At 38.8% G+C, this 15,988-nt stretch overlaps 1 protein-coding gene across 5 annotated transcripts in view; it reads left to right on the top strand.

Moving 5' to 3' along the window:
- The window catches only part of ddr1 (discoidin domain receptor tyrosine kinase 1), an 85,414-nt gene that overhangs the window by 48,294 nt on the left and 21,132 nt on the right, over positions 1 to 15,988 (top strand). For all 5 annotated transcript variants that reach the window (XM_028012921.1, XM_028012919.1, XM_028012917.1 and 2 more), the window contains exons 5-10: positions 1,012 to 1,164; positions 2,346 to 2,493; positions 4,320 to 4,422; positions 5,042 to 5,228; positions 11,333 to 11,582; positions 15,015 to 15,164. In XM_028012921.1, coding sequence (XP_027868722.1) covers positions 1,012 to 1,164; positions 2,346 to 2,493; positions 4,320 to 4,422; positions 5,042 to 5,228; positions 11,333 to 11,582; positions 15,015 to 15,164 — 991 coding nt within the window. The remainder of the gene's footprint in view (positions 1 to 1,011; positions 1,165 to 2,345; positions 2,494 to 4,319; positions 4,423 to 5,041; positions 5,229 to 11,332; positions 11,583 to 15,014; positions 15,165 to 15,988) is intronic.

The raw sequence follows: 15,988 nt of genomic DNA, 5'->3' as shown, positions 1-15,988 counted from the left end.
TTCTTTCACTTCACAATTATGCACCACTTTGTGTTGGTATGTCACATAAAGTCCCTTAAAAATTGAGCTTTATTGCTCCAATATTAATAAATATGATACTTTTAAAAGGCACTGTACATGTTTTTCACCAGAAAAAGCGGCTTAGCCAGAGTCCTTCCATACTTGTAGTTTGAAAGCATAATCCGAGGGAGCATTCCTCTGGCTGATCCATTGTAACTCAATCTACTTTTTAAATGGGAAACAGTTGTTTTATGATGTCAGAGAAATCTGTAAACTTGGAGAGTTGGACAGGTTTAAGGTTCTACATTTCAGAAAAACAAGGCATGCCATTTCACCTGTGACTTCAAAGAGGACGTATTATGCAAAACTCACATTTTGTACCTTTTTGTATTTTGATTTAGGTCTCAACTACTTCAGCACATTTAAAAAAAACACTCAGGTGTTTGTTGGCAATAGGTTATTGTTTTAAGTGTCTGGCAAATGAGCTGTTTCAAAAACCTTCAAAATGTAAAGTCACAAATCAGGAGGCCCTGCCCCTCACCTAGCAACCTTTTCAAAGCCCAGTCTGTTACCTAGCAACCTGTTGCAAGCCCAACCCCTCACATAGCAACCAACCTAGCAACTCAAGCGGAGCTCCAGCACGTTTGGGCAGCTGCTTTTATTGCTGTACAATTGCTGCTGGAAAATACAAGTGAATTGTTGTTGACTTACCATTCACTTGCTGCATTCCGGTTAGTTGTGGTTCTGCTTTTCTAAAGTGTATGGTTGAATAATTGTCCAGTTGGCAGCCATTTTCATGTGAGTGTAAACATTGATTTGAGAGGCATGGTCAGCATCAGCTTATTTGGATTTATCCTAACCTGTTTAAGGAAACATAATAGGTCACCTTTAAAAAGAAGCAGGTGGAGAAGAAAGAAAACAAATAAATAATAAATTACTTATTTTAGACTGCAAATTTTTTGATAGATGACTTGTTCTGTGACACTTGTGTTAATGATGTATTTCCTGCAGATCGACCTTCACAAACTCCACTTCGTGGCTCTTGTTGGTACCCAAGGTCGGCACGCTGATGGTCACGGCCAAGAGTTTGTCCGCAGTTATCGGCTCCGTTACTCCAGAGACGGAAAGAAATGGATCACTTGGCAGGATCGCTGGGGACAAGAGGTCAGTCAGCAGAAATTCATCCATCTAAGGGAAGCGTTTCATTAATTACACTGGGACAATTCTGTACACAAGTGCAAAAAAGTAAATGTCAAAAGGAGCCTGAGGGTGAGCTAAACTATGGAAGAGAAATTGATCCGTGTCTTCAGGCTGTTGAATATTAATGCTCTTTACCTGACTGTTTTATTTATAGCTAAACATTGATTGTTGTTGTGAAGATAAGTGCAAAGAAATCCTAACTTTTAGCATTCGGCACACGTTAAGTGTTTTCCTTGTCGATAAGCCCTGCTCTGGGTTTCTGGGAATTCAGACCCACATTAAGCACCGTCTAGACGAGGAGTCACTCACTTTGTTCTCCACTTTCAGTTGTCGTCTGATATCAAGTCAATCTTAGTGGTCAGAAGGTCCTCAGCATTTCCAGACATGTTCATGAAGTTATATTTGTCTGACTGGGACAACATGTCCAAGTGTCTCCAGGCAGCTGGTCCTGGCAGTTTCTGATTGTGGAGCAAAAATAGATTGATTCAATGACGTCCGTCCATCACTCTGTCTGTCTTTTCATTCATCTGGTCTTTTTCTATCCATCAACCCATCCCTTGATTTGCCCCATCCATCCATCAGTCTGTCCATCCTTTCATCTATCCATTACTTTATCCATCTATCTTTTCATCCGTCCTTTGTTTTTTTCTATCCATCTATCTTCCCATCCCACAAGTTGTCTCCATTTATCTGTCTTTGCATCCATTAGTCTCTGTCCTTTCATCCATTCATCAGTTCATCCATCTACCTTTTATCCATCCATCCATCCATCCATCCATCCATCCATCCACCCATCGCTCAGTTTGTCCCCATCCATCATGCATTTGTATCCATCTGTCCATCCAATCAATCCATTCATCCACCCATCCATCCATCATCACTGTCATTCTTTTCATCCATCCATCCATCCATCCAGTTAAAAAACGTTTATATTGTGTCAAATGTCGACTCTCTCTAAAATCTGTATTTTTCATGTTTTTGGAAACTAAAAAGAAAAGTTAATTTCATCCAGACATTTTCTAAATCGATAGAACTGGAAACTGCCCAGAATAAAAACATCTGAGCCTTCAGGCGGGATCAAACAGGAAGGAACCAACAGGGTGGTGCAGCATGTAATTGAGTATTTGTGCTTTTCCCCTCTCCAGGTGGTGTCAGGTAATGAGAACACCTATGAAATTGTGCTGAAGGACCTCGGACCCCCAATTGTTGCCCGTATGGTCCGGTTTTACCCCCTGGCCGACCGAGTGATGAGTGTTTGCCTTCGGGTGGAGCTCTACGGTTGTGTGTGGAATGGTAAGTATGTGGTGACAGAAACACACAAACTCTTTGCTTTTCTTATCATCTGGTGTGCGTATTTGAGGCATGCCGGCTCGATCTTGATAAGTTTGATTATGTTGAAGGTGACTGAGTTTTCCTTCTTCTTAGATTTAATTTCATATCAGATGGTAATGATTACTAGTACGTGTTTGTGCAGCCCCCAAGGGGTTCGCCCAGAGAAAAGAAGCCACAGCCTGATGAATGATGTTGGTTTTAGTGAAGCACAACGCTGAGTATTTATGACTGGTTCATCTCCTTTCCTGCCCCCATCCACCTCCCAGAGACAGAGTGGGGCGCTCTGTAAATCACAGTCGTCAGTGAGACCCGGTTTCTGCTCCGTGCCTTCAGGGAGAGCGTCGCTTTAAAAAAAAAAAGATCCTCTGTGGTCTCAGGGGTGCAGCAACTCGGTTCAACTTCAGGCCACAGATTATGCAGAATCTAATGAATGTCAGGCTTTATTTCCACACATTATGTAATCACAAATCAGTATACAGAGGTGACTGCTCTTTCTAGTATTTAACATTCAGAGAGAAGCTGCCCGACCCTCAGACAGTCATTCATGTGCCTGAAGAGCACGCTGCAGTGTAAATACCCTGTGAAGCGTTGTTTATTATGGATAGCAGAGGTTGTAGCCGCTGTTGACTCACTGACCAGCCTGATTAGCAGCCGTTTGTTACAGCGGCGAGAGTTTATGGGTTAATGCATGCCAGAGATGAAGAGGTCCAACAACATGACCTCCTCATTCTGCACACTACTTGGAAAGCAACTGCCTGGACAAGGTCAAAAACACACATATGAGGCATAACATTATGACCACTGACAGGTGAAACAAGTAACACTGATCATATTTTTCTGGCACTGCCTGTGAGTAGGGCCTCAACTAAGTAATTGATTTTTCGAGCAATTTATTCTAACAATTAATTGGATATAATAATTTGTTTTATTTAACCTCTCAAATACATTAAAAGATTAATATAAACAGCTTGATTCCCTTTTAAATAACATTTTATTGCCCTAAAATGCAATGTCAGAGCATGCGATACATTTTTCAGCCCTATGCTAATCTCTGATAGCCATCGGCTTATGTTTGCACATTGATGTTTAATGCATTGGTAGCCAAAATATATTTGATAAAAGCACAATTTAAGCTATATGCTGGTGTAAAAGCCCCGAAGAAGAGGAATATTTTTAATAAACGAGCCAGACACATCGCCTCTGCTCCAGCGTGTATTATTATTTCAGTTAGCTTGCAAACATACACAATGATTTCAAAGTTTAACAGTATGGCAGCTAACAACGGCGCTAATGATGGAGCTAACAACAGAGCTAACGATGGAGCTAACAACAGAGCTAACGATGGAGCTATCAAAGGAGTGTGTCAACATACGGAGTGTCAAAAATATACTCACCTGCTTTCCAAAAGTTAATAAACTAATTTACAGCCGTACAGGTGTGTTTATATATAAACTCAGACACGTATCAAGCGCTAGACTCCCTCTGCTGGTGGCATCTGACCACTACATTAGCCAAATCAGACTAGACATTAACATCTTTAGCCAAACTGCTGGAAACCAAAAAGACTAAATGTAACTCAAAGAGTAAATGTACCTCTGAATGGTAAATTAACAAATTTCCATCCATCACACTGGCACTGCGGTGCTAAATCTGACATCCTGTTTGTGCATCACCAAATCAAAACGATAAGATTTGAGTAGCAAAATATTTGGAAACATAACAGAAAGCTATGAGACAATGCTTTCTTTCTAAGTCTTCCTGAGTAACCTGTAATTATGTTTTCCCAGATGGATTGAACGCTTACACGGCTCCAGTGGGACACGTCATGAACTTGCCCGGCATGCCGGTCTATCTAAACGACTCCACCTACGATGGCAGCACAGAACAAGGGTAGGATATTCAGCTGCATCTCTGTTTCTATTTTTACGCATGAGAAGACAATAACTCTTCCCTATTGACTCCCACTGATTAAATGTTTAAGAAAATATTCAGATGTGGCCCAAATGTTGTCAAAATAAACCTAAAAATAAAAGGAATCTGGTGCTTGTCACATCTGCTCAAACTAAAAGGTGTTTGGTTTTTTGTCCACCTAATCAGCAGAGAATAGCATTATTTTTCTTAGTCGCTCAGGGATTTGAGGCGCGTTTCCAGACCATAATGTTTGGCAGTGGGCAATGAGGGGTAAACCAGGAATTTAGGGTGGTTTGAGTTGTCCACACTTTTACAGGCTGTGCAGGTAATGGAGCTGAAATGTTTTGCTAACGGGTGAACAGGCACTTTTGATGTGATCCAGACGTTTTCCTAGCAGATTCAGGCACATCTGTGGGTGAGGGGGTCCTATTGTTGACCCTGTCGTGGTGCTTTAAGCCAGCTGGGATGTATTTCTGCTATTGATGTGTATTTTTGCATATGCATCTGTATGTTTTTCCTCTTAATTTGCTCCCATTGCAGCTACTTGAGTCTGTTGTTTCTGTGAAAATGATGCGTTAATGATACTGCGTGTATTTAGGATGCAGTTCGGAGGCCTTGGCCAGCTCTGTGACGGAGTCCTGGGAGGAGATGACTTCATAGAAACGAAGGAGCTGCGGGTGTGGCCGGGATATGATTACCTTGGATGGAGCAGAGAAGCCCTCGGGCAAGGCAGCGTGGACATCGAGTTTCATTTTGAGAAACCCAGACGCTTCAACAATATGCAGGTGAGGACAGAAGCGTTGTTTTGGTATGATGGCGTATGAATAAATTAGCATCAGGGGAGTTTATCAAACAGAAAAATATGCAAAAGATCCTAGTAAGGAGAGAAAAATAGTTCTGGTTATCGACATTAATGCTGTGCATGCAGACAGTTTATTTGGCCAGTTATTCTAAAATCTAAGGTAGCTTTTCTTAAAGGGGACATATTATGTAAAATTCACTTTTTGCACGTTCTTATGCTTCCATTTGGATCTCTGCTGCTTCTAATAATAATTTAGAAAAAAGAACACCCAGCTATATTTTGGCAATAACTTGATGTTTTTCGGTGTCTTTGCAATTGTTAAGTCACAGTGCGCCATTACCTGCCAACCCCAGCCCGTTACCTAGCAACCCAAGCAGAGTTCCGGCACGTTTGGTCGGCATGTTTGGTCATATCTACGTAGGTCATATTTAAACTAGGTATGAACGCTTACCGTAGAGGGACATAATGAAGGAAAGGAAAGTAAAAACTGAGGGAAATGTGAGTTGAATGCAACTTGCAATATCCAGGAATTATGTCACAATTTGACGTTCTTTTCACATCTTTAGTGCACAAAACCTGCCCTTAAATTTGAGCACCTCAGCATGTTTACATCAGACAAACCATGTGAGAACCAGTTTTGTATTATGTTGCCATTTACATAAAATCTCTTTTATTTACCACTTCACTATTTTAGAAGAACATTTGATTTGGATCTAAATCAATGATTCATAATTTCTAAAACCCAAATAAAATGTGTTTTTAATTCAACATATGAAGAAATTGCAAGAATTTCCTCATTTGAGCATTGAAACACACATTCTTAACCTGTATCTGATTTGTATTAAACTGAAAAAGGTGCATCAAAGTTTGTTGGAACGTTATGGACCAAAACTTGTGGGACTTCTTAGTTTTAGTGAATTTAAGACATGGATGGAGGGAAGAAGTCTGACTTTTAGTAAACAATTTTATGTTCAAGGCTCTCTCATTCATTAAAAATACTCGATTTGATGCTGGATGACCATTAGAAGGCTCGTTCTTCTTCTTCTGATGAGGTTTATTATAAATGAGCTCGGTGGTGATGTGGCAGGCTTGCTTATTGGACAGATTCAGGGTTGCTTTCCCTCTTCTTCATACCAGATTTTAAACTGGTGCATTGCTAGTTATGTCTCCTAATGATTTTCAGCATAAGTTTGACATAAAATGCTCAAATTCCTTGTAATTTATTTTCTTGTATACCAATTTCTGAGGTTTTCATATTCCCCCTGACATTCCCCAGCTGAATCTAATGAAATATGATTGATCATGATACCTGATTGAGCCAAAAATAATCCCTTGCTGGTTGATTTCCTAGACTTCATTACAGGAGTGTGTGAATCACGTTAAACCACCGACTGCTAAAGCAGGTAGGAAACATTTACAAGGGTATGAATTGATGCAAAAATATCTATTTCATACCTGGAAAAAGTCCCAAAAAAGGTAGAAATATAAAAGTAAATGATAAAATTACCAGCAGCCCCATAGACCCCATGGCCTTTTGTCTTCATTTCTGGACAACGAGATGTTTGGTTATCTTTTTTTTTTTACCTGGTTGTTTCAGGACAGTCATTAGACACAAAACTTTTGATCTATTTATGTCCAGAAACTCCAGATTTAGGCATTCAACTTTTTTTAATGTAGCTTTTTTGGATTATATTCTGATTTATTATTAAATCATAGTTTGTTGTCTCTGTTATTTTATTTAAAGGCATTAAAAGCTTGAATAAAATTGTCCAAGAACCAATCCAAGCATTCATTCTGTGTTTTTCCCATATGTAACATAACAGGGCCTGCTTTACTAAAATGCACAGGCAGCAGTGTGTCTGGTAATAAATCATTTCATGGTATCCCTATGTCTAAAAGTGCAAATATTTCTTGGCTTTGTCCTAATTCTTCCGGTTGCTGATGAAATTCCTTTGACATTTCCATATTCCAGCCTCATTGTTTTTTCTTTGTTACTCTGCCACCAGCTTCATTTTGGCTGGAATCGCTCTGTGGCCATGTAATTAGTTTGGATGCGCCATAGTTTGTGTCGGGACGGTGCATCTGTGCTCGTCTCTCTAGGAGCCACTGAGTTGCATCAGAGTCTGTTTGTGCGTCTGTGTGGCTTTTGGGGTTAGTTTTTGGAGCAACCATGGAGATAATGATATGAAGCAACCCAGTTTGAGTTATAACTGTGTTGTTGTATTGGACCAGGGTTGGAATGTCGGTTTGGGTGAAACAAACTCTTTGTGTACATATTGAAAAGTGAATTTACAGCCAGTAATCGCACAGAAAAATCCAATTATTTTCAGTGTTCTCAGCAGATTTATGTTTCAAGTGTTCGGTATTGTCCTACTTTACCTCAGTTACCATTTAAAATATCTCCCAGCAGTGTTCCTATTGTTTTTCCAAGACTTATCCAGCTTTTCCTGCCTTTTCCCCGGTGGTTTTCCCACACTAACCTCAGCTGCCATACACTGTTATACTTGCCTGACTGAGCGGATATGTCAGGCGCACAGGTCAGATAAATAAAGAGTGGGAACCTGAATCCAATTCTTGGTTGATTTGTCTCTGCAGGACAGAGTTCCCTAACCTGTGGCTAATCACCTTCCCAAACGGGAAATCTGCTCTACCCTTTGACAGTTGTGACACTCTTGGATCTGCTTTTTGTCGAGCTCCAGATACTTTGGGGAATATTTCAGAGCGTTTTACATTTTTTTTATTTTTTTTGTCAGTGCTCTTAAAACTGAGAAGAAAGATCAGAGAGAATCCTTAATGAACGCTGGATTTATGATGAATAAAGTTAAGCATAATGAATGCAGAGCTGTTCCCTAAAAGAGAAAAATGCCTTTTGCAGGTCATTGGAGCTATACTCCCTCATGGGGTAGTGAGTTACTTGTTACTCTCGTACAGCCATGATTCGCTGCACACACCAAATGTTGTTCCTGCTTACACATCATCCGAGCATCTGGTGCAGCTGGACGTCTTGCATCTTGTGTGTGTGAGCATTAACATGTGGATTAGATTAGCGTGACTGCTCCTGCACTGTGTGAGGTTAACAGCCAACCTGTCAAAGCAACCTCTGCACCAACTCCTCTATCTCCAAAGGAAAACAAAAATCCACCTATTTCCTTCTTGATTTTCCATCTGATCTTGAGTTTCGACCTCTCACTTACTCCTTTTACCATCGACATCCTTTTCTCATCTCCTTAGCTTCCTCCTCATCCTCATGTACCAGAGCAGATTTACTTGTGAACAGGGGAAATCTGTTTGTCAGTCTTCCTTAGAGATTCACCAATCAGTTTTGTGTTGCATTTCATATCTACTGTTTATGTAAAGCTAAGTCCTGCTAATATAAATTCCAAATGATTTCTGTTTCTATTTAACACCTAAAAAGTTGGAGAATATGAGAATAACATGGAAAAATCTGATTGAAAACTATAATAAACAACAATTATTTTATTATGAAACCATCTCATTATGGTTTTAAAACTGAAAAATTGATTACCATGCAACTTAGTTAGAGCAGCTACTATAATAGAGTATGTAGATCCTGATTTTTAAATGTAAAATTTACAAAAAGGCTGCAAACATTTTCAAGTCCAGTAACAGAGATTGAAAATCCACAAAGTTAGCTACTTTGCTATGCTCTGCACTCCCTCCAGGATTGTTTTTATGATCCCCCCCCACAATCAACATTACTCATTTTGTGGTGCTACTTTAGAAATAATTACAAGGAATTTTGCAATATTTTTTTCCTCACTAAACTTCTTCCAGAATTTACACATAGAAGGAAAAATATGAAAAAAACCAAGCAGACAGATTAAACACAAAAATATTATTCTTCAAAGAAATTAAACAGCTAAATTTTTGTTACTTGCCATATCAATGACTTGACATCAATTAAGGCTGCAGTTGCTGTGCAGTGGAAGGAAGAAATACTGCCACCTGCAGGTGGGAGTTAGCGGTCACATAAACCATTTTTGTGGAAAATAATAAACTTAGTTATGCATTAGTCCCCCCACCTCCCTCCAAAGAAGGGGATCTGTTAATTTTACATGAAGTTAATTTTACGTGCCATTTTGTGTTCTCAAAAAACTGACTAGACTCTAATTGGCCTTCCCGTTATCTGTTGAAAGGCTTATTCTCTATCTCTGTCTGAATGAGCAGCCAACATTATTCAATATGTACTTTGAATTTTGTCAGCAAATATAACGTTTCCATGTTACACCATATTATCTGAAGTTCAACAGAACATTTATTTAATCGGTATCTTGTGTTTTGATACAAGGAAAAAGGATTTTATACTGGCACTGCATATTTAGTTGAATTTTAAAGTCCCAGATTTGTAAACTACCAGAAAGGTCAAGTGGTTTCCAGATTTTACTGACCAACTCTGACCTCAACATCCAACATGGATGGATACTGTGCATTTAAAATCTATTTATAGCTGCACTGAACCAAAAATGAAACCCTTGTACTTAAGGCAACTGGAATCTCATTAAATATCTCTAATAATAGAGGTACTTTAATAAAGGTAGCACATATTACCAAATTTACTCTAGCACAAAGATTAGAGCTTACATTTCATATGCATTAGCATGGTGATTATGTTCAACCTGATGAGAATCACTCACCAAGAAACTATACTGCTCAAAAAAATAAAGGGAACACTTTAAGTGTTAAACACCTGTTTAAGTGTTCCCTTTATTTTTTTGAGCAGTGTATAACTACATCCTGTAGTAAACGGGAATCTGAATGTTTTCTTTGTGGCTCCAGTTCTGGACCTTCAGGCAGAGTTTGTTCTCCTGTCTCATAAACTGAGCTCTGTTAACGTCGCAGTTTGTGATATTAACTATTATGCTGTGTTTACATTGCATCTGAGTTATGGGCTGGTCACATTTACCTGCCACTTCATATGTTTACCATACATTGACCAGTGGTGGGAGTCAGTTTTCCATAAGCAGCAGGTGCACCTGGTTTTCAGTGAGAGAGTTCCTCCTGTGCTCATCTGTTTCAACATGAATGTTGTTTGCTTTTAGCTTGTTAATAATTTAGGCCACAGTTTGAGAACTGTGCTTGTAGATAATGTAGAAAATGCAGTTTTCTTTTAAAAAGCTTCTTGCATCCTCAGACTTTATTATTGGGGTGTTTTCACACTTGATAATCCGGTAGACTCAGTTCAACTGGAGACCAAAACTGGAACATTTGTTTCATTTTCAGCTGCGGCCGTTTGCTTTCACACTGCTCTGTGCCAAATGAACCAAACTAATTGAATGACCTGTTGGCCCCCCTCGCTTGTTTTGGTTGCTTTTACCCAGAATGCCCTGTGCTGTAGTCCGCTCCCTGCTTTTGGAGCGTTGCCTGGTTGGTGTTCACATATGCATTCGAACTGCGCCAGAGTTCACTTCAATTGAACCGAGACAGAGGTTTTTAGGTTTTTTTAGGTAGAAACTCATTTTGATTGAACATTCATCACTCCTCTAACAAACCAGATCTTCCAGACAAACAAACTATATTAGAGGGAACTGGAGAGAATTTACCCTAAAACACCCAGTAATTGCTGAAAAGAGACGGCTACTTTGGTTCGTTTCTACTCATCAAGAGTACTGGAGAGGACTGTTTGTTTTTCGGGATGGTGTGTTTACCGATCAAAAAAGATTGGAATTTTAAGTATCTGACCTGTCACCAGTCAATTTAGCAAAATAAATAATAATGTCAGACTTTGGTCGCCAGCTGAGTTTTTTCAGTTACTCTCTAGTCTTCGTTGATGTTTTTTTTTCTTTACTGCCTTTGTTATTTAGTTCATCTGCAGTCCTGCTCGGTGCTTTTCATGCCAAAGCAATTACAGTTTAACAGAATGAAAATGTGTCATTAATTTAGGGTCTTAATTTAATCTTTTCCAGCCTCTCTACTCATTACGAATAACAAACATCCCAGAGTTTGCTGTGTGTTCAAGCTAATTCACATGCATAGTTAGTAGATTTTTGATTGCATCTCTTTCCCTCTTGATCTTTATCTTTTACGGCTCATATTTTTCTCTTGGACTCACTCGTGTTGCTCTCCTAGGTTCACAGTAACAACCGGCACACGCAGGGCGTGCGAGTCTTCAGCAAAGTAGAGTGTCTTTTCAAGCCTGGCCTCCTTCAGCCCTGGTCTTCTCCGGCACTCACCCTGCCGGTTCCCCTTGAAGATCTGAAGGACCCCTCTTCACGACCCATCTCCCTCCCGCTTGGTGGCCGGCCGGCTCAGATCCTCTGCTGCAAATTTTACTTTGCAGACCGCTGGTTGCTCATCAGTGAGATATCATTCCTCTCTGGTAGGAAAACAAACTCAAGCAGTTTTGTTTCACGTATTTCAGATAATTGGCTCCCTGCTTGTTCAGAGCCGTTATGTTCCTATACAGAATCTGCACTGATATCATAGATACCCTGGCTTCTGTATCTTATATATTCCCAAAAACCATGAAAATATTTTACTGTATATGCTTGGCCTTTTCTACAAATAAAACATAAAATAGACATAAATATTGCAGATATTTAAAATGTTTATAGTTTCTTTTTTACAGTAAAAAGTTGTCAGAATCGGCTTTGGAAGCAAGAAAGCAATATCTTGACAATTTGACATATCAAGATAAATGTTGTTGTTTTTTGGTTTTTGGTCTTGAAGATATTCTTCACAGTAAATAAATTAAATGAGTTGGTTTTGTATTACTAATGGAAGTCAACCAGTGTTTAAAGAGAGATTATGTTGACCTTTCAAAATAAAACCCGTTCATGCATTTCAATATAATTTTTTTTTCAAATGATTGTCCTGTAATGGAAATCATCTACACTTTATAGGTTGGATTGCTTTAACATTATTGACTATTCTAAGCTAGTTATAGCAGCAGGACATTATTAGATACACATGTGATCATCTTATTGTACATCTCAGCTAAACTTTACAAAAAATCCATAAAAAGTCTTAAAAAATAAGTTTTATTGTTTCATTGATTTGATTATTGCAGCTTCCACATTACCTACTATAACTAATTAAGTGAAACCAGTGAGTCTTTCAAAATAAAACTCTTGTATTCTCTTTAAAGTAAAAGTTTCAAATAGGTAATCTTGTTGCACAGCTATAAGATGATTCTGCTGGCCTTTCAAAATAAAGCTTATAAATGTCTTTTAAAATAAAGTAATTCATTTTACGGCTAAGTTTTGTCCCACATTCATGGGATGAAACCCCAAAGCTGTGCATGTTGGGTCTAAAACAGCAGTAATGATAGAATTATTTATCCGGCACCTTTTTGCTACTTTAATTTGTAATTCCTGGTGTTAAAATGTAAGATGTTTGTCTACGCAAACATTGACAAACAATGTCAATGTTATAAACTGTTTCATTTGGATTTATTATAGAAAATGTTTCAAAAAATACATTCAATTTAAGTCTCAATTGCAGTGCTGCAGATGTCCAGCAGGTTCATGATCAACAAAGTAAGACGCTTAAAATTCCTTATTACATAAACTATGTTTTAAATACCAAGCTCAGTAGTGCAAACTGGAGGGTTTAATAACATTTGCTTGAGAAGCAGCAAGGAATAAAACTGAGCATCTTCATTTAATGAAGCCAATTATTTTGATAAAAGTTCCTCTGCTGTTGATTTTTATTCTGCAAGTGTCAGCATTTGCATGCAAGGACTTTATGGTATTATTTATATCAAAATGCAATTTACCCACAGCCTTTCTGGTACGGTCATCTCTTCGTAGAAAGGAGCGTGCAACAATTAATCTTTACACACCTCTTTATCACGCTACAGTTTCAGTTCTGGGAAATAGTTGTTCTTTCCTACATTGACCTCCTTGTCTTATTTTGTTTTGAACCCAAAGTATCTGAAGTGTAAGATTTATTACTCTGGCCAGAAGTCAGATGGACCCATCTACACTACAGCTGAGATAACGGCGGCTAATTAAACTGTCTGTTGTGTCAGCTCTAATGTGATAACAGCAAAGTCAGGTACCTGAATAATTTGACCCAGCAATGTCTAGTTTGTCGACTTGAATCATGCAGATAATAAATTAGATTTTGAAGAAACGCTGCGCTTGTGCAACTGTGTGAATATTACAATAATGGATCAGTAAAGCAAGTCTGCTGTACCAACTCCAGAAAGAAAAAATTCAGCTCCGTTAACTAACTTGAGTGAAAAATAAGTAAACACATAATCATTGAGGAAGAAGATGGCTCCTATAAACCAAATGTGTCAAACTCAAGGCCCAGGGGCCAAATTTGGCCCACTGCATCTTTTTATGCGGCCATCTAGACTCTAGATGCCAAATCAATCAGACCCTCTAGTTTTTCTGTGATTGCTGAAATTCACACACATTTGTGAGCTTACTGCAAATACAACACAGAAATAATCAAACCCACTGGGTTAAAGTGACTGTTAACTCCCACCTGCAGGTGGCGATATTATGTTCTCTACACTGCTGCCTGAATTCAGATTGCAGTTTGTGATCAATATAGGTTATTGAATCTAAAACACTCAGACACACATAAGTTGTTACAGTCAATCAACACCCCAACTGCAAATAAAACTAAAACTAAAATAATTAATGTATTCATCTTATACGTTCAGCTTATACGACACAGCGAGTAGCAAAATGTCACATTTACTGTCGAACATAAAAGTTTCCTTTGAAATTCCTTTCAAATATTTCTAATTAGCACCACAAAATCAGTCATTTTTATTCCCAAAATCACAAAACCAATCACAAAGTCCTGGAGGCACTGAATAATGTGAAAACATTTTCAGCATTATTTAATTTTAAGAAGAACTAATTGAATGCAAAGACTGCTATTTATTAATATTTTAACAGTTTAACGGATCATTAACAGAACATTCATGACCTTGATGTGAGTTTGACACTCGTTCTATAAAACCTCAATGCTCCATTCAGGATTTCAAGCAGAGTTAAATAATCCATCCTCTATTATCTGCTCCCCATCTCCTCTCCCTCTGTTAGCTACAACCCTGATGCTAAATAGTGAGCTAACAAAGGCAGCTGGAGAGTTACTGAGCAAACACAATCCATCATTATTGTTGGAAAGCATTGCATTACCTCCTGATCCTAAACAGCAATCACTGTTTCTGCTCTGATGAAATACTTTCAAATGTTACTGAGATCATGTATGTCAGGTTTCTGTTGACATATAAGGTGAGAAGAAATACTAAAATAACAATCTGTATGTGTGTAGCCTGGAGATTGCAGACCAGGGGTAAGAACCTGGAGTCTTTGTGGTTCTTTAAGTGATTAATTCAAAGCTGGTAAAAAACATCTGGCCCAGCTGCTCAGGTGGTAAATGCAGAGGCATTTTTTTAATCAGGTGCAATTTGACAATTTTTGCCGTTGTCGCTAAGGGTCCTCACCATGAATCAGAGATTTCCAAAAGGCTCCTACCATTTTAAACCCAATTTTTCTCCATGATATAAATTTAAACTCGGCCTAAAAGAATAAATCTGAGCATCCCTTGTTGTGGTCATCTGCTAAAAATCTCCCTTTTTCTCTCGCAGCCTGGATGAGCTGCAGTCATATCTCAATATGTTGTACAAAAATAGTTTTCTTTAAAACACCTTCTTACATGTTTGTAAGAAGTTAACTTTGAGTTTTCCCTCAGTAACAAGTTGTTCACTCCCTTGTTGGAAAACCAGGGCTATTTTGTCTGTAATTCACTTTTTTTCCTTTGTTTTCTCCATATTTTGCGTGTCCAGAACCATTTGAAGAGGATGAGACGAACGCTGATTCATTTCTTCACAATCGTCGAAAGTTTCCGGACCCTAGTCCGACTCCTGTGGGGAACGTCACCACCTCTGTTCCCACATCGAGTCACGGCTCATTCAGCACCAGCTCCAAGCCTTCTGGTAGGTTTGGGTCAAGTTTCTGATCCTCACTTGACAACATCCTGCCCTTTTCTATCCTTCTCTTCCTTCCTACTTTTCTTCTTTTATCTCTTTCCTCTCTTGTCCCTTGTTTCTGTGCCCATCTCTTTATCTTCTCCTGTGGCGACTGCAATTATGAGTTTGACAAAACTATGAAATATATTTTATTCTGAACTCAGGTTATATGCAGATACTTATTTTCTATATTTTATGGTGGTTTTGAAAATACTGAAGAGAAAGATTAAACAATTACCATCACAAGGAAGCTTTTACACCATCAGCATGGTTGTTAAAGGGAACAGGGGGGAAGACGTGTAGCAAAGCTCAACATGCCGGGACTCCAACCTGTGATCTTCGTGTCAAGAACTGAGGTCTCCTTAGGGGTCGAGCACTTTGTCCGTGCCCACATTTTGCACTTTTTTATACCTCCTTTTGGGTCTCAATTGCTTCTAGAATCAGAACAAGCACTTAAAAAAAACACCCAGCCATATTTTGGCAATAAGTTAATGTTTTTAGTGTCTGGAAAATGAGTCGCTTCAAAAACCTTCGGAATGTTACACATCACAAATCAACAGGCTCTGTCTCTCACCAAGCAACCCCAGCAAAGCCCAGGCTGCTACCTAGCAACCCAAGTGAATTTCCGGAACATTTAGTCAGCTGGTTTTACCGCTGCATTCATTGTACAATGGCTGCTGAAAAAGAAATGTGTTTGGTTGGTGTCTTACCATCCAGAAACCACTTGTTGCATCCTTGTTGGTTGTGCAGGTGGCTCTACTTCTGCTTTTCAAAGATGTATGGTTGTGTTA

Source organism: Xiphophorus couchianus, chromosome 3 (genome assembly GCF_001444195.1).
Source record: "Xiphophorus couchianus chromosome 3, X_couchianus-1.0, whole genome shotgun sequence".
Classification (NCBI taxonomy): Eukaryota; Metazoa; Chordata; class Actinopteri; order Cyprinodontiformes; family Poeciliidae; genus Xiphophorus; species Xiphophorus couchianus.
Note: the sequence above shows the minus strand (reverse complement) of the source record. Positions and strands in the feature narration are given on the sequence as shown.